The sequence below is a fragment of the Leopardus geoffroyi genome, chromosome A2 (assembly GCF_018350155.1).
Source record: "Leopardus geoffroyi isolate Oge1 chromosome A2, O.geoffroyi_Oge1_pat1.0, whole genome shotgun sequence".
Taxonomy (NCBI): domain Eukaryota; kingdom Metazoa; phylum Chordata; class Mammalia; order Carnivora; family Felidae; genus Leopardus; species Leopardus geoffroyi.
Window position 1 is genome coordinate 153,531,227 of NC_059331.1, and position 19,765 is coordinate 153,550,991.

At 40.0% G+C, this 19,765-nt stretch overlaps 1 protein-coding gene and 1 pseudogene across 2 annotated transcripts in view; one reads left to right on the top strand and one right to left on the bottom strand.

Moving 5' to 3' along the window:
• Positions 1 to 19,765, top strand: part of AKR1D1 (aldo-keto reductase family 1 member D1) — a 92,342-nt gene that overhangs the window by 47,897 nt on the left and 24,680 nt on the right. The window contains exons 1-3 of one of the 2 annotated variants that reach the window (XM_045495808.1): positions 2,014 to 2,224; positions 13,293 to 13,460; positions 16,691 to 16,807. In XM_045495808.1, the coding sequence (XP_045351764.1) occupies positions 2,132 to 2,224; positions 13,293 to 13,460; positions 16,691 to 16,807 (378 nt within the window). In that variant the 5' untranslated portion in view covers positions 2,014 to 2,131. Of the gene's footprint in view, positions 1 to 2,013; positions 2,225 to 13,292; positions 13,461 to 16,690; positions 16,808 to 19,765 lie in introns of those variants that run through there. The other variant, XM_045495809.1, reaches the window with a different exon arrangement.
• LOC123606932 lies at positions 3,610 to 4,593 on the bottom strand (annotated as a pseudogene).

The window sequence follows — 19,765 nt, forward strand, 5'->3', positions numbered from 1 at the left end:
GGGAAGTATCTGATTTCCAGAACTGTCACATTGTGATATTCAACACTCCCAGTTTTCAACAAAAAAAATTACAGAACATGCAAAGAACAAGAAAATATGGCTTGCTCACAGGGGAAAAAAAAGGAATTGTGAGTGTCCATGAGGACACAGAGCATTGGACTTACTAGACAAAGACATTAACTCGATTCTCTTAGATATGCTTAAAGAGTGAAAGAAAATCATGGGGAAAGAACCAAAGGATCCAGGAGAACAACATTTCACCATGTAGAGAACATCAGTAAAGAAATAGAAATCGTAAAAATGAACCAAACAAATTCTAGAGATTAAAAACACAATAATTGAAATGAAAAATAACTCAAGGGTTTCAACTACAGATTTGAGCAGGCAGAAGAGTCGGGGTACCTGAAGATAGACCCATTGAGATCATCTAGTTTAAGACGAAAAAAGAGAAAAGAATGACAAAAATAAATAAACCAAGCTCAAGACACCTATGAGATACCATCAAGTATACCAACATATACACAACAGAAGGCCCCGAAGGAGAGGAGAGGAAGAAACTAAAAGGATGTTTGAAAAACTAATGCCCCCAAACGTCCCAAATTCGATGAAAATCATGAATTTAAATATCCAAAGTGTTCACTGGGCTAAAGACCAAAAAAGTCAGTAATAATAAATATAGAGCAACATATGCAAACCAACGTCTTAGCACCCAAAGGTGTACAATAAGTATTTGTTGGATCAATTTACCAATGATACTGAAGACCAATATTGCCCGTGTTCCATGCTGCCCCAACCTACTTGAAATTCCCTGGCTGATCATGTGTATGTAAGCAAGAAAGGAAGTCTGGGAGAGAGGGCAAATGAGTTATAGGCAAACTTCAGCACACTTTTACCAGCCTGAACACAGTTAGTTATCTTCGAAATGCCCAAGGCTCACATTTTATACACAGCACAATCCTCTGGAGGAAGACTATAATAAACATTTGTTAGTTGTTTCCCTAACTGCTATTTCTTTCCTTTTTCTTAACAATCTCCAGATTCTGCCCAGGTGAGATTAACTCCAACTCCCCATTCAGAAATTACTTCTGGGGCACCTGGGTGGCTCAGTAGGTTAAGCGTCCCACTCTTGATTTCAGCTCAGGTCATGATGTCACAGTTCATGGGATCAGGCTCTGCACTGACAGCATGGAACCTGCTTGGGATTCTCTCTCTCCCTTTCTCTCTACCCCTCCCCTGTCTGTCTGTCTCTCTCTCTCTCTCTCTCAAAAGAAATAAATAAATTTAAAAAAAAAAAAAAAGAAAGAAATGGCTTCTAATTATCTGAGGGTGATCAATCTTTTATGTCCTTTGACCATCATGATTAGTTTAGTGATAGATCCATGAAGCAAGAAAGGTAGTGGAGACCAAAAAGACCTTTTCTAGGTTACTGTGTGAGTGATGGCATAAGTAAAAATCTCTCTTTTGTTGAGTCTGTCTCTGGAACCACGTCACTCCAAGGACGGGTCACCATCTTTTAACAATAAGGAGAGACTGAGAGAATGAAGAGACAGAGAGATAGACTGGTGAAAAGACCAGTTTTTCCTCTGGCCCACAGTTTCCCAAACTTAACTAGGTGATACAATCTTAAAACCTTTCCAAGTCCTGCTGCATCAGAATTTCCAGGCAAATCCTGGGAAACTGCTGTAGTCTCACCTGAAGCTGGCCCTAATGTTGAAGCTTTCAGAAATATAAACCAATAAATGTCTTTTATAGTTTAGGAGAATTTGAGACAGGCCTGTCACTTGCCCACAAAACCATCCTAACTGACAGAAGCCAACCAGACTTGTTTCTTTTTGGCTTTTGCCTCTTTTCTTTGTAGAGAAGTAAGCATTAGCGCTCAATGGGTTATGTTATTTACATGCCTCTGATAAAGTTCAAAGGACAATCTCCAGATTTTCAAAACAACCTGGGGAAAAAAAAAAAAAAAAAACAGGTTGAGAAATAGATCTGCTAATCTCTCTTCCCTCCCACTGCTCCTCCCTCTGACTCTCCTTTCTTTCATTAAATAGGCCCTAAAATATCCTTACAAAAAGACTTTCCCAGTAGTGTCCAGAATTACTCTGAAAAACGTGAAACCCAGACTCTCTCCAGGATGAACCTCAGTGCTGCAAATCACCGTATACCCCTAAGTGATGGAAACAGCATTCCTATCATCGGTCTTGGCACCTACTCAGAACCTAAACTGGTAAATCTCTCTCTTTTTTATTTTTATTGTTTTGAAACTTCCCTGGAGCATGATCTTTCATTTGTTTTGAATGGAGCTCATTGATTTCCTTTTTATAATAATGAAAGTCACCTCCAAGAAGTACTACTTGGTGTCCTGAGTAATGATCCGGAGGTTAAAATTATATCAGTTTATAATTTAAAATTATCTTGAATTAGAAAATGGGACTTTTCTGCTTCTTTGGCTGAAATTTAGCTAAATTTTGACTAGTAGACTGGACTGAGGCACGTGATATTTCTGAGTTTATCACTTATGGGGTTTTTAAAACTTGTATTTGAGGATTTCTAGTTCAGTCTAACAAGCATTTAGTGAAAACCTGCCATGTATGAAGCACTAGGCTATAGAAGTTTCAAATATGAAGAGAACAGTGTCTGTGCTGTCTAGGAATTAAAAATCAAATAGAGGAGGCTGACTCTTTAATAGTTAATTATAGAATAATGACGATAAGAGTAAATTCTACCCCAGAACTATAAACAGTATCTCTCTGAAAACACATAAAAATAGTTAAATTTGACCTTCAAGATTGAGTAGGCTTCCATTAAAACACAGTTTCTACTTATGAGAAAAATAGTTCTGCTTTCTTCATTGCAATTCAAATTTAATGCTGATTACCAGAATGAACCAGTGGTACGTGTAGAAATGCCACTGGATTTGTGTGATCACGTATGAATAACCTCTGTAAAGCTAACTGTGAGTTAAGAGGCAGAGAGACAGAGCTGAGGCAGCACATCTTAGGCAGAAGAGGAAGTATAGAGGCACAAAGATATATGATGTGTCCGGCAGAGGCCAAGCCCGTAGTGGCTGGCACATGGAATTAACGGTGGAGACAACGGCATCTGGCTCTGGAAATGCAGGTTGAGACTAGATTATAAAGGACCTTGCATACCATGCCAAGGAGTTGAAACTTCACTGTATAAAAGGAGGAATTATGTGAAGTTTAGAAACAGAGGAAAAGCATCATGAGATCAGTGCTTTTGGAAGATAACTCTGGGGGCAGCATGGGGAATGGAAGGCAGAGAAAGAAAAATAAACTACACGTACCAAGAGGAGTTAATACTTGTATCCGCTGCAATTGCCCAGTTCCACTGATTTTGGTAATGTAAAGGAAAATCACTGTTGAAACAATTATAACAGTCTTAGTCATTGGCCCCTTCCTCTTCTCACTTTGCCCATTGTCTATATATGACTTTGTTCATAATCTTGGCTCCAATCACATATATGCAGAGACTCCTGAAATTTTATTTCCTGGTTTTTGTTTTTTGTTTTGTTTTGTTCTTTGTTATACATATACTCATATAGCCTGGACTCGCTACATCAGAACCACTTGGGAATTTTTTTTTTTTAAGTTGAGGAGTTTATTAGAGAAATATGAGAGGCAAAGACACCCCAAGTGGCAGAAAATTATGAAAATGTCCCTTCAAGTCAAGTGGGGGCCTAGCCTTGACCTCCCCAAAAGGACAAGAAACTGGTGGGTTACCAACAACATTCTCTTGTGGCCACCTTGCCTGGGCATAAGTGTCTCAGACAGGACTGCCTCCCACCCCCCCACCAAAGGTGGAAAGGAGACAAAGACTGTTTATAGAACCAATGCAGAGGCAATGAGAGCTGTAAGGAAAGTATGTGTGTGTGTTGCGTGTGTGTGTGTGTGTGTGTGTGTGAGAGAGAGAGAGAGAGAGAGAAAAGGAGGTGGGGAGGACCTTAACAAAGAGTCCCAGGCGTCTGGCTCTGCACGCCTCAAATACATTGACAAACAGTTCTACAAAATGTTACTTAAAAGGTAAAAATGCCTAATGTTGTTTCCGAGAGTTTCCCTGGACGTCTTCCCACATGCCACATCAAACACCGATGTACATGGCAGAGCCCAAAGGCCATGCTTTTGAAAAAAGAAAAACAAGAATAAGCCCTGTTGCTCTTTAAGGAGAGAGGAAGGAACTGAGGCTGCTGGGGCCTTTCCCACGTAGGCCTGTGTTCTGTAAAGCAACTTCCCAGCAGTAGCATGGCACAGTTCTAGGTGAGGGTCTCACCTTTTGTGACCTGTGCTTCAATGTACTCTATTCTCGTTCAAGGGCTGTCAATTTCTCGTTTAGTGTTGAAAGTCTTGAATGATAAGACATATCGAACGAGTTGAGAAAGTCCGCCATTTTCTTGATGCTGCTGGTGATGACCTCAATGTACTTCCGGTTCGCCCAGTCCTGCTGAATCTCCCGCTGCACCGGATCCTCTTGACCCGCCATGGCTGCCGCCTAAGGAAGAGCCGAATTTTTTTTTTTTTTTTTTTTTTTAAGAAATGCTAATCCTTAGTCCTCACCTCTGACCTACCGAATCAGGTTCTTTAAGGGTAGAAGCTGAATCTTTGCATTTAACAAGCTCCTTGGATAATTGTGTTGTACAGTTAAGTATGTACTCCATCTTTCATAAACACCTCTAACTCAATATAACAAAACTACACTATCCATCTCTACCTCCCCCTCCAAATACTTACACTCCTAGAAAATAACACTACCACTCTGAGCCACCCAAGCCAGAAATCTGAGTACATTCCTTCATTCTGCCCTCTATCCTTGTTTCTCTCTTTGTCCACATTTCTTCCAAATGATTGCTGTTGAATTTATCTCAGAAATATTTGTTCACTTGACACCTTCCTCTTGGTCTCCTTTGTCACTGCTTAGTTTGGGTTCTTCATTTGTTAGGCTATTCTTCCAATTTTGTCCCCTCCAATTATTCAAACTGGGGCTGTCAGGATCTTCTTCAAACCCAAATATGATCACATCGCTCCTCTGCTTAATTATTGCAATGGCTCCCTATCCATTATAGGGTAGAATCCACATTCCTTACCTTGCACACTGAGCTTTTACAGTTCAGTCAAGACCCATCTGTCCAGCAGAATCTACCACCATCTTCCACCTCTCTCCCTCTCTGTGCAACACATAACTACCTGAATTCCTCGAACAACTCTCCCATCTCTGTGCCTGTGAACATGCTGTCCTCTATCTGGAATACCCTTTCTTCTGGTTTGTTCAGCTAGCTGGCTAAACCTCTACTGAACCTTCAAGACTCAGGTCAAGGACGCTGCCCCTCAGAACCCCATCTCCCAGCCACCACAACTTAGCCCTCTTGCGTGCCCACATAGCCCCTTTTACTTGACTCTATTGTAGCCCTTATCACACTATATTGTAATCACGGTTTCTCTGCAATCTTCCCCACAAGATTGTGAAATTCATTATGAAAGAGAGAATGTCTTGTTCAGCTCTGTATTTCCAGAATATTATCTAGTATGTAATGGGTATTTGGCTGATGCTTTCAAATTAATGAGTGTGTTTGTAAAAGGGGACGTCTACGTTTGTGAGCATCAGAGGGTATGGTGATATAAATGAATACAATAATAACAGTTAATGCTTTCTGATCACTTAACACGTGAACTATCTTAAGTGCCTTACAACACATGTGTTTTCTAATTTAATATTCAAAACTTTACAAAAGATACACCATTTAACCCCATTTACAGATGATAAAACAGGTATATATAGAGAAAAAATTGCCCCAAACTTACAATCCTAGGGAACAGAGCTTGGATTTTAACCAACATACTTTGGGTCCAGATCCTATGTTCTAATCCCTATACTATATTGCCTCTTAAGAACATATATCAATGAAACTGCATATTCCTAACTATGACTTTCTTTTTAGAAAACAGTTTATTTATTTATTTTGAGAGAGAGAGAGAGAGAGAGAGAGAGAGAGAGAGAGCGCACAAGAAGGATAGGGGCAGAGAGAGAGAGAGGGAGAGAGAGAGAGAATCCCAAGCAGGCTCCATGCTGTCAGCCCAGAGCCCAGTGCAGGGTTCAATCTCACAAACCATGAGATAATAACCTGAGCCAAAATCAAGAGTGGGATGTTTAACTGACTTAGCCACCCAGACACCCCTCTATGACTTGCTTTGTCTCTTTCTATTTATGAAAGTATTTAGGAATCCTGAAAGTATACAGGATGTGTGTGAGTATGTATGTGTGTTTATACAGGATGGATCTCTTTCTCTCCCTCACTCTCTCTCTCTCTCTCTCCCTTTCTCTCTCTCTCTCTCCTGAAACTTAGTGGAGCTGAGAGTGCTGTGCCTACAATAAGTACAATTAAGTACCCACTATGTGTCTAGTAACATTAACTGCTATAGGTTATGGACATTCAAAAGCAGTTGTGTGTCATTTCCCCAAAAAGAGTTATATTTCACTTCAGAAAATAAGACATGCACTGATTAGACAACACGACTTAAGAAAGATACTAAGAAATGAAGACCATGCATGCAGCAACTACAGTTGTGATCAGAAATATTACCAGCTGTAAAGTAATAGATGGAGTTTCGTGGCAGATCTCACAAAATCAGAAACTCTAATGTGAAGAAAAATACACCACATTTGTGTGGAAGGTTTGTTGGGGCTGCAGGAGGAGATGAGGAATGGGAAGAATGGAGTATCTCAGATAAAGCAGAGTCATGGCTTCCTGTTCCAAGCTATGTGACTGATAATTCCCTGATCATCTCCCCAGGACTGGTGAGGCAGAGGCTGGAACGACCTGTGCCCAAGTCAGCCACCCTGAAATAAAAGTTCCCAATTACATTTACCTTCAGAATCAGTCTTAGTCCTAAAGGCAAAGTTGGATGCCAAAATCTAGTCTTCTCTACTTGGCATACCTGAGATTCTTTTCAAACCCTTTATTTTATAAGAAGTAGAAGGCGAATGGCAGGCTGAGGTAACTCTTTAGCTGAAATTCATATGTGTTCTGTGTATGTGGTCAAGTCAGTCAGCATCTTTTCTTCCCTAGAATCCTGTTCACTCTTAACACAGAAGTTAGGGCAGGAGGGTGCCAGGGAAAGATGTAGGCATGTCTTCGGGGGGAGATGGGTGGGAGCAGACATGGAAAGCTAAAGTAAGGACTGCTAACACTGTCTCCCCGGACCTCTGCCCTGTATAGATTCCACTAGAATATGTAGAGATAGGAACTGGGAAAGCAACTTGAAGGGACAATACTATGAAGCTGTGTGAGGGGCCCCAGCCCAGCTTCTCCTGACTTAGATTTTTTTTCTCCTAAGGTGCCCAAATTCTTGTAAAGGTGTCCCATGCCTGTGGATTCAGGGAATTTGAGATAGAACCAACATTTAGTAGCACCAGGCTCTCTGTGCATGACCCCACCTGATGATCACTAATGAAGACTAAAACGTGCAAATAAATTATCCACGTGACTTTTCCTTTTGAAAGTGTCCCAGTACGCTTTCATACATGGATGAAATAGTCTATAACAGCCTCCCAACAGATTTCCCTACAGCTCCATCTGGGAAGGTCTCATAGTGAGAGTTTGCGTCTTAAACTCTTTTTTTTCAGTTTTGATAGAAATTAATTCTGTTTTTATGAACATCAGCCCATGGAATTAATAACCAATATTTATCCAAATATTCAAGTAAAACTCAACAATGTTACCAGATGTGCAAATGACACAAATCCAGGATGAATGGTAAATATTTTGGAAAATACACAATAACTCAGTTCAATGAATATTTATTGTGTGACTTCCATATGCAAGGCATTTTCCTAGGTAACACAGGGATTGAAACAATGGTCTAGCAACAAGAGATCTGTAAATGGAGTGACTGAGGACAGAAAAAAAACCCCACCTATAACTAAAATGTAAGGAAAAGATGAAGTGCTTTAAGAGAGAGAATACTTGTTCAAAGATAAAGTAGCGATGAGCAAATCTAGTTATGAGGTAGATCAAGAATCATCAAGTTATGGGGAAGGAGTGGTCTAGGAAGTAGATTGGGGTCTCAGTGATCCAGTATTCCTTCCTGGGTGGCCCTGGTTGAGATTTCTATAGTTGCAAGAAGTTTTCACAGTCTGGAGAGTGAGCCAAAGGCTTTGCATCTGGGAGATGTAAAGGAGAGGTAAAGTCCAAGCCCTTGTCGAGGACCAAGGAACAGACTGAAACATCAAGTCCATTCTGCCTTGAGCTGGAAGAGCATGATGCCAGTGTAGATAATTTCCAAGGTATTTATATCATTTGCATTCCCTCCAGCAATATATGAGGGTACCCCTGCTTGACATTCTCACCAATATTTGGTGTCTTTTTAATATATGTAGTTCTAATAAGTGTGGAATAATCTCTCATTGTGGTTTAATTTCCATTTCCTTTACTCTAGATGAAATTGGCCATTTTTTCATATTTTTATGAAACATTTTGATATCTTTTGCAAAGTGGCTGTGCCTTCTATGTGTTTTTATTTATTGGATTTGTCTTCTCTGATTGATACTGGATTTGTAAAATATCTGGATATAAGTCCTTTGTCAGTTACATTTATATGAAAATATCGCTTCCCGTTTGCTTTTAATGGTGTCTTGATGAGCAGAGTTTCTCGATTTTAATGTGGTCACATTTATCACTCTTCATGTATCATTAGTACTCTCTGTAGCTTAAGAAATCCTTCTGTACCCTAATGTCTTAGGCTGGGCACCCTGGAGAACAGCCTCTGAGAAGGAGATGTGCATGCAGGGGGCTTAGTGGGGAGTGCTCTCAGGAATCAGACCTGTATGGGGAGTGAGAGAAGCAGGTCTGTGCAAGGGGGGAGAGTCACACTGTGATCCAGTCACAACTGGGATTAGTCCCACAGGGAGCTATGGAATGTGCTACAAAGTTGTGCTAAGTTGAGGTGAGAGAGCCAGGCTGTTATACCCTGTATTATCCATAGTGGGAATCAGAGGTGAGTAACTGGCAGCCAACACTGCTGGCAGTGGAGCAAATGAGTTCTTTTGTCCTGTGGTACACCATAACAGCCACTACAGTCTACCCCCGGCACCAGCTGAACCTACTGGCTTTGTAGGCTAAGTTCACCCCTGAGCTCTTCTAGACTTGTGTTTGGTCTCTCTCCTGGAAAAGTTTTAAAAGAGGTAGGTTGGCAGGATGAAACAGCTCCTGCCACTAAAGCAGACTTCAAGTTGCAACTTCTCTCCTTCCTGGACTACCCATTCTAGATGTTTCGCATCCTTAACTAACATATCTTCTGGTCTTGGTGGCTGATGAGATATTATAACCCAGATTCTCACCTCTGAGTTGTCTGAGTCCCTGGTCAACTTAGATCATTGCCACTGGTCTTATCGATTAACTATCAAATTTGGGAAGGGATATGTTACTGGATGGCCTAGCTGCCTGACATTTTCCTCCCTGGCTCATCGTGTAACAGCGATGGAGCCCTACCTCCTCCTGTGATAAGGTCACTTACCCCTGCCAGTATGGCATTTTTCTTAAATGCTGAATCTTGAAATAAAGAGGCTGGGTTGCCCTGGGAACTAGGATCCACTGAGCCTAAAATTCAGAGATGAGAAGTACACATTGTCTAAGTAAGTCAAAGGAAATAATGCTAAGCTGAATCACTCCTAATGTGTTTTCAGAGTCATGTATTCTACTTATTGGGGACACAACATCATATTATGGATGTTGACCTAGGGTATATGTTACATCTTGGTGGATGGCTCCGCATCCTTACAGGACTCTCCTTTCTTAAGTGGAAGAATGGTGCTATTGGCCACTTTAGGAAATAGAATTCTTTATTTCACTGTTATCGTCCTTAATTGTGGAGTCAAAATTTTACATTTTAGATTTCTCCTATCATATCATTTATTTGAGTCTCCAAATATGGTATTCTATTCGACCTGAGTTTTCCCTAAAGTGAATTTTCCTAAGGAATCTGTCAGAATGTACATACAGTTCTCTTATGCTACACTTAAGAATTATAAACAAGCATTTTTCTCACATCCACATTTCCAACTAGTTCCTCCATATTGACTAGAATTGAGCCTAAAATAGTAATTCACCTCATTGTTGCTTCTGCCACCTGAGGGACAATATTTTTAGCAAGCAAAGATTGTACCAGATTGTGAGTTTGGCTTTCAGCTTTCTCCAGCAAAGCTGAGGAAGACAGAAAGGATTACTCAAGACTTCACAAGTCAAGAGAGGTGAGAGGGAGACTAAGGGAACTCTCTCCAAGCTGTTCCCAAGCTCCTATATTTATGAAGCATACATTCAGGGAAACGTTGTGCAATACATCAGTGGGCCAGTAAGAACGTATAGAAAGCATAGGGAAAGCATGCAGGAAAACAAGGCATTCCCAAGACTACAAAAGAGCAGATGCAGAAAGCAGAGTGGAGAACAAGATAAGATATTCCATAGATAACATGGTCTAAGGAATTTATGAGCATGGTCAGGACCCAACCTCTAGATATACATTAACTGAATATCGACCAGCCCACTGTTTTCAGCAAGGCCAGAAAGCAGAGTTCTGCTTTGCACTGTGTTCCCTATAATCTCCTAACTCAGGATATAGCTATTTGATTTCCCACACCAGATATTCAGCTTTTAGAAAAGGCACTTTAATGGTAGCTGGATAACTGAAGACTCTCACTACTATAACTTGCTTCTGTACTGTGTCTTTATGAAATAAAGCATCATTTGTATATACTTCAGGCTAACGGTCAGTACCACACTCCTAACTGAGTCCTCGTCATTCTCATTTTCTTTATCCTAAATGTTCCTCCTGTTCAACCCCTGTTGATCTTTGAAAACATAAGTTTATACTTTAATATGTATTGTTTGGTGTTTTTTTTCCCCCTTGTAGTAAATCTATTTGGGTTCTACTCTTACATTTATCAGTTCCAGCCACAAAATCTCAGTGCTATTTCTGAGATTATATTTACCATCTCATATTAAACTTTATTCTTTCATACTATGCATATACCTGATAATGGAAGTATTTTTTATTTTTTCCCTTAAATTTCTGGATTCTAGCCCAGGATTCTCCTCTTCCAGTGTACTTTTTGTTGTCACGCTTGCTGTCATCCATAACATCTCATTTTGCGCAGTGTTTTGTGGGTGGGTTTTTCTTGCCTCAATTTACATTCAAGCCTTATTAATCATGTTGCCAATTAATGAGTCAAAGAAGTATTTCTCATATTCCTGGAATGTGTGTCTCTTTTCCCAGCTATTTGATATTTGTGACTATGAATCTAATTTTCTGATACCATCTGTGTAGCCAATTTGTTCATTTATTGTGTCCTCTTATCCTCTCAGTAGTGATGGCTTTCAACTGACGTAGGGAAAGAAAATACAATTTATACTTCCAGTGCTTTTTATTTCCAGTGCAGGACTATAAAGTCACTAGAAATACAAGATATTTCTTGTGTCACTCATTCTTAATAAATCGAATTCTGTGGGCCAGAATTCACAGGTCTGTTGAGATTTGTCAAGCATTTGATTAGAACACTGACGATATAGAAGCAAGGACAAGTAGTTCTCAACATTTGTGAAGATCGGAATGATTGCCATTTGAATATGAGGTCAATACAAATCTACAAATATGATTAAACCTCTCCTCCACACATAACCTAAAAAATGATTTGAAAATTGTATTCAATGAGACTAGATGATTGTCTTGATGGAAATATCCATCAAGGATTCCATTTCTCCTAAGAAAAAATTGAACTAAGATGAGACACACTCACGTATATTTAAAATGTCACCATAACTTGGGGCATCTGGGTGGCTCAGTCAGTTAAGCTCCAACTTTGGCTCAGGTCATGATCTCGCGGTTCATGAGTTCAAGCCCCGCGTCAGGCTCTGTGCTGACAGCTCCAGAGCCTGGAGCCTGTTTTGGATTCTGTGTCTCCCTCTCTGCCCCTCTCCTGCTCACTCATGTGCCTGTGTGCATGCACTCTTTCTCTCTCAAAAATAAATAAAACATAGAAAAAAATTAAAATGCCACCATAACTAAAGAACAGTGATTTATGTGCAATCTGAAAGATGGATGACTTATACTTCCAGTGTCAGGAGTTTGTCAGGTCTTTTGGTTTGTCAATGTTCAGGGGAGAGGATATTCTTATTCTTTTTTTTTTTTTTTTTAATTTTTTTTTTCAACGTTTATTTATTTTTGGGACAGAGAGAGACAGAACATGAACGGGGGAGGGTCAGAGAGAGAGGGAGACACGGAATCTGAAACAGGCTCCAGGCTCTGAGCCGTCAGCCCAGAGCCCGATGCGGGGCTCGAACTCACGGACCGCGAGATCGTGACCTGGCTGAAGTAGGACGCTTAACCGACTGCGCCACCCAGGCGCCCCGAGGATATTCTTATTCTTATGCTTCATGCAGGTTAATAAAATGAACAAAGGTTTGGCTACCAAATTTGATAAAAATATATCCTTTTTTTATAGCACGCCCCCAAACTGTCTTTTTCCCAGCCTTCTTGAGGAATAATTGACATACAATAAACTCTACGTATTTAAAGTATATAATTTGATGAGTTTGACTCATGCATACACCCATGAAGCCATGACTACAATCAAGATGGTGAATATATCCATCACCACAAAAGTTTCCTTGTGTTCTTTTGTAATCCCTCCCTGCCACTCTTGCCTGCCCCTGCTATTCCCCACCCCAGATAATCACCAATCTGTACCTGAACTATACATTAGTTTTCGTGTGCTGGCATTTTATATAAATGCAATCATAATGTATTTATTTTTTGTCTGGCTTATTTCACTTAGTATAATTGTTTTGATATTTACCCATGTTGCTGTATCAGTACTTCATTTCTTTTTATTATTGAGAGATATTCCATTCTGTTGATATATTCTCAGTTTGTTTACCCAAAACTTTGATTTGTAATTGAGCCTTCTTTAATGAACTTGTGGCCTCTTATAACATAGCTATCAAGAAATCTCTTGTCACTGGTAAAACTGCTCAATTACATTTCTGAGGGCACAAAGCTAGGGCAGACTTGGGATTAAGGGAGTACCCCAATGAGGGTGGGAAGGAAGCTCCCTGTGAGGTCAGTTTCCTCAGCCTCCAGACACCATCTTCCAATAACAACAGCATTTAATTGGGAATTTTGTCATTTTTGTTGTAAAATAATGTTCATGTGTACAGTGTCCTGATCAAGAATGATTAAAGAAAAGATCCATTGCTCTTTTTCCCCTCTCCAACCTCCTTGTCATTTCAGACTCCTAAGGGAACCTGTGAGAAGTCAGTGAAGATTGCCATTGACACAGGGTACCGGCACATTGACGGGGCCTACATCTATCAGAATGAGCATGAAGTAGGGGAGGCCATCAGGGAGAAGATAGCAGAAGGAAAGGTGCGGAGGGAGGATATTTTCTACTGTGGAAAGGTGAGATCTTCTCTTCACCCTCCAACTCCTTCTATTAATAGTTGGTCTGGTGTCACTTTTCCCTGTTAAAGAGTGTTGGGCTCAACAAGAGGAGTGAGTTCTCCACTCCCAAATTGCTCACTCTTGCCGGGAAGTTCGGGACTAATTAGCCCCCTGAAGGTTAGGCAAAGCTCCTTCTTCATACATGGGCATGATTTAAGACCATATGGGAAGAGCCAAATCTACAGAGCAGAACAATTGGGGAGTGGAGGGAAGGGGGGAGGTGGTTCATATTAAATAATCATTTGCCAAACCTTTCTTTAAAAGGGCAGCCTTCTTTTGCTTTTGTGTATGCCTATTTGTCCGTAGATCACTAATTTGTTTATTGAGCAAGAATTCATGTACCATCAAGTTATAAATAAGTTAAATAAATGCTTTTAGTGTATTTACAAAGTTGCATAACCATCTATACTACCTAATTCCAGAATATTTTCATCACTCCAAAAGAATCCCATACCCACCAGTAGTCGTCCCCCATTTTCTCCTCTCCTTCCAGTCCCTGGCAACCAGTGATCTACTTTCTGTCTTTATAGTTTTCCTATTCGGGACATTTCATATAAATTGAATCACATGCTATGCGGCCTTTTGTGTCTAGCTTCTTTCACTGAGTGTAACATTTTCTAGGTTTGTTCATAGCATGTATGAGAATTTCATTTCTATCACTTCTCAGGCTTTTGGCTAAGATCAAGTGAGAATTTCATTTCTTTTTTATGGCCAAATAATACTCTATTGTGTGGATATATGACATTTTGTTTATGTCACCACTACCTTTCGAGCCTTTGCAATTTCCAATATTAGAAATCACTATCCACCGAAGGGCAATCCAAAAGATAAAGCATCGTGATTAAAATGAAAGCCAGTGGAAATATAGGATGTATATTTTCAGGCAGCTTTGCAGGAATAAAGCTGTACAACTTTGGAGATTGTGTAATACAATTCTCCTGAGTGTTCTATACGAGAACAAGATGATGTTTCTGATTTCAGCCATTCCCCAGCTCCCCACTCAGGCTCCTTGCCAAGCTCTCTGGGGGTTTTGGTTCCCCAAATCCCTTGCCACTTATGGATTATGAGTCCAAGGAGCTACATATAGCCACTGTCCCAAAATATCAGCCTGAAGCTTTTCACTTTATTATAGCTTTACAATTTTTACTCAAGATTTTACTATTACACAGTATCTCATTGGAGTAAACATCAAACCTTAACCTGGTGCTTCCAAAATATTTTGGGGGAAGGATAATCTTGAACTCATATCCTGAGAACTTGGGCCAAAGTAACCTGCCCAAAGGCAGAAATATTTTTGAAGATTTGTGTCTTATCCTAAATTTGTTTTTAGACTTTTGCATTTCCCCCCATAATATTTTCTTATTTGTTTCATTTTGTTTCAGTGTAAAAATGAGGTTACAAGTTACCACCAAGAAAAATAAACCAAAAAACTTTTCTTCTTAGCCGTCTATTTCATAAAGTTGCTGTGAGTTAACATTTACAAAGAGCTTAAACAGTACCTGGCACAGAGCTAGGACTGTGTGTGTGTATTGAATAAAAATAAATTAAAATGTATAAAACAGAATATTCAGTTAGATGGGATGGAAGCAATAACAGAGTAATGACAAAAACACATTTTCCCACTATTCTTTCCACATTGTTTTCTCTTCTTTATGCACTTAAGGCAAGAAAAAAATTATTGTCCAAAGTAGAGAAAAATCAAATGTTACCAATTTTGCTTGCCCTTACTTGTGACAATAAGGATATAGAAATAAAAAAAAAAATTCCCCAAACACTTTGAACAAATTTGATGCTCCAAGAAGTATTAATTTATCCCAAGGCTCTGAGGACCCCTCAGCACCCTATGTTTTATAGACCTCAAGGGTACACATGCTCCAGTTTGATAACCTAAGTCTTAATCTTTCATTACCTAATAGTTTAGAGATTCAGTAATTTCATTTTCTTTCTTTTTTTATTTCTTTTGTTAAGTTTATTTCATTTTTCCCCAGCTTTATTGAGATATAATTGACATATAACATTTTGTAAACTTAAGGTGCATATTGATTTGATACACTTATGTATTGCAAAGTCATTATCACTGTAGTGTTAGCTAATACCTCTGTCATATCACTTAATTGCCATGTCCTTTCTATGGTGAGAACATTGAAGATCTATACTCTTAGCAACTTTCAAGTATATAATATAGTAGTATGAACTACAATCGCCATGCTTTACATTAGATCCCCAGATTTTATTCATCTTTTATCTGGAAGTTGGTACTGTTTGATCAACTTCTCTCCCTTTTCATCTGCAGCTGGCTGTCTAATTATTGACTTTTATTAGGGGATGAGGCAGGGTCTCCAATACTACCATTTTGGTGATCTTATCAGTGTAGCCAGATAGCCAGTAATTTCTTAGTAGGAATTGGCAGAATTTCCCTGGGGTCTAAGTACAACCAAATGAGAACAAAGGAGCAGAAAAAGGAAATCTAAACAGTTGCAATAATTTAAAGTTTTGGGGCACCTGGGTGGCTCAGTCTGGTAAGCATGTGACTCTTGATTTTGGCTCAGATCCTGATCTCACCATTCATGAGATCCAGCCCCAAGTCGGACCAGGCTGCACTGACAGTGTGGAACCTGCCTGGGATTCTCTCTCCCTCCTCTCTCTCTGCCCCTCCCCCCTCCCATGCATGCCATCTCTCTAAATTAATTAATTAATTATTAATAAAAGTTTCACCAGCGTCCACACCGTCTGTCACAATGTGAAAGATCCAGTGAAGTCACTCTCACAATCATATCTCTTGCTCAGCTAAAGCACACCTTTTATGAGAGTGTCATGAAAATAAAGCACTTAGCCCAAACAGCTAGTCAGATACATGTTCCGTTTCTACACATTGAGGAAAAGTGACAGTGCTGAGGGTCAATTCAGAAGTTAGCAGGGAGCAGGGCAAGACTTTGTCACCAAACTATGTCCTCTGTGGTTCAGATGGATCTTCAAGTCTCTGGTACTCTATCTGGATAGAGTATACTCCAGGCGTCAAGAGTTATATGAACTCCTCCTCTACCCAGATGACACCTCACATTAAACGTATTTTTATAAAATGAAATAAGTAAATAACGTATAGGAGTGCTTTGGATAAAGGGCTGCGTTACTGTAAAAAAAAAAAAAAGTGTGGATGTTAGCTAACTATCACCTTTTTATTCTTTCAGCTGTGGGCTACAAGGCATGACCCTGAGATGGTCCGTCCAACCCTGGAGAAGACGCTTAACATCCTCCAGCTAGATTATGTGGATCTTTACATCATTGAAATACCCATGGCTTTAAAGGTGAGTTCAGATGCCTAAAGATTAGTTCTCTGCCCTTTGGCAGCGATGAGCCAGCAGCTGTTCACACGAAGCCTCTTCTTTACTCAGCACCACAGAGTGTCAAGGTGTTTTGTTACTGTACGTCAGACAGTACTGACCAACCCAAACAAATGCTCACAAAGATTTTGTGTAACAGACTCAGGCCTGGATCCCGAGTCTCTTGATGCATAGTCTAATGCACTTGCTATGATACGTTGTCTTCACAGCTATAGTTAAAACTCTCTCCATCAAACCGACATGTGGTCCCCTCACTGTACTCCACCTGTAGTCACCTGGCATTCAGACACACCCTTCTTACTGTTCACACAGTCATGAAAATGGCCCTGCATAACATAATGCAAAATAATATCTGTAGCTGAAAACTTACCCTCCACCCCCTCCACAAAAAAATAACCTAAAGAATAGTCAGGTTTTTGGAGCCAGAGCCAAGGTCAGGGTACCTATGTGGTATCTATTCCTTTATTTCAAATTCACTCCTTCTTTGAACTTTCTCCACCTATGGACTTGTTCATGTAACCAACAACAACACACTGCATACGCACTGCTAAAGAGCAGTCACTGCTTTAAAATTTCATTGAGGGCAGGGGAGCCTGAAAAACAAAATTGGCCATTTGTCCCCAAGGTAAATCAGATCCTGTTGTTCATCAGGAAGAACAAAGACTCTGCTATTACAGTGGCCAGAATTCCTTTATGCAGCCAACCTGGAAACACTTTGTTCTGTTTCCTTTTCTGTTCTCAGGAAACACTTTGCTTGTTGGTTCTCCTCTGTGGTCACATCCAAGATGGACTTTGGAGAGGATTACCCTTTTGCATCCTGCTTCATATTGATGCAGGCTTGGAGGCTTCACAATGGCCTTGGTAATCATAGGCTTTTATTGGTCAGGTTGAGAGTTCACAGACGAGACAATATCCCTTAAAAGGTTGATAGGCTTTCAGTAAATTCACATTCAGTCCAGTATGAATGAACAATTAAAACTAGAAATCTTTTAGGATCACATTTCTTATTATCTAATTTGTGGTCTATGGTTTCTGTCTCTTAGTAAAGAACTTCCTGATTTTACTCATCAGCCCCATCTTCAGCTTACTGACCTCCATCTGGTTTGGAAAAATATAAAATAGGCAGGCACAGGGGTGCCTGGGTGGCTCAGTCAGTTAAGCGTCCGACTTTGGCTCAGGTCATGATCTCACCGTTTGTGGGTTCGAGCTGAGCTGTCAGCACAGAGCCTGGAACCTGCTTCAGATTCTATGTCTCATTCTCTCTCTGCCCCTCCTTTGCTTGTGCTCTGTCTCTCTCTGTCTCTCGAAAATAAATAAATATTAAAATAGGCAGGCACAGCTAATATGTTCCTTTCACCCAATCTGCATCTCACTGGATGGTGCACCTTTGTCCAGTAGGGCATCTGTGATCTTGCCTTCAGAGGGACACTGAGAGCCAGAATTCTCCCAGAGTCCAATATTACTTACCTCTAGGATTCTTACCTTCTTGCCTTGGTTGGCACTAACTTTTCTATCTCCAGAAGGCTCAGATCTCAACTTCTGTCATCTCAGGTGACATCCAGAAGCAGAAAGTACTAATTTTAGCAAAATATCATCTTACCTCTCATCTTACAAGCCCAGTAGCAACAAACACATCTTTCTTCAAGAACTATCTGAAGCTTGCAAAAATGGCCAATAAATTCTAATACCCAGTGTTTTTCTACTAAGTCCCCTAAAGCTCCAGCCTTAGTAGGCCCATTTGTCTGAAACTCAAGCACAACAAGGCAACAATTTAACAGATTCCATGCTATTGCAGAGCAAGGATTGCCAATTCTTGGCTGAAGGTGGGAGATTTCTCAGTGTCCACAATTCCATATTGACCTAGCCAATTTCACATTTATGGCCCATTACTTGCCATACCGCAACATCTTTGTATTAGTCAGAGCTCCTGTTATAAATGGCAGAAATCCAACTCAAATTGGTGTTAGCTAAAAAGGGAGCTAAAAATTCCAAGGGATACCTAGTTCAGGCACAGATGGTTCCAGAAGTTCAAACTATGTATATGGCTCTATCTCTATGTTTTAGTTGGCTTCACTCTCAAAAATCCCTCTCTAGGTGATGATAGAATGACCATTGACATACCAAGCCTACATTGCCAACACAACTGGAGAATTCAGAGAAAGAGAAACCACACATTAAACCTCATGGAGAAATACTGAGTGGCCTTGCTTGGGCCGTTTACCCATTACTGACTAATCTTTGATCCAAGGGCCAAATGAGTGACTGATTGACATCTATGGTTAAGAATGAGAGCTGAGTCAGCCCACCCAAACAATATGGAATGAACTCCTCCAGAGAAGATAGCATAGGTATGGAGAAATAACAGATTTCTACTGAACTCATTAGAGGTCACTTAGCATAGTGGTAAGGAGCATGGGCTGCCAAGTTTGAATCTCAGCTGTGTGATATACAAGGCAGATGACTTGGTCAAGTTATTACCTGATCTCTTTCCACATCACCTATTCATGGTATAGTGGAAATGTCTGTATGGACTTTGGAGTCACACAGAAGAGGGATTGACTCTCAGCTTTATTACTTACTAGTAGTAGTCACTTTGATCTTTATCTTTTTCTTTCTTTCTTTCTTTCTTTCTTTCTTTCTTTTCTTTCTTTCTTACTTCTTTCTAAACTTCAATTTCATTATCAGTAAAATGGTGACAATAGTAACTCCACAAGTGTTGTGAGGAGTCATTACAATTATATGTGTGAAATTACTGGCACAATGTCTGACATTTTCTTGATAATAAATGAAAGATAATATTCTGAAATGTTCATGTGGAAAAGAAACTTAGTTATGAGATATCCCAATAACCTCATTTCACAGAAAAGAAAGTCGAGGCCCCAAACAAGGAACTAACAAACTCAGGTTTAAAGCCCATTAGAG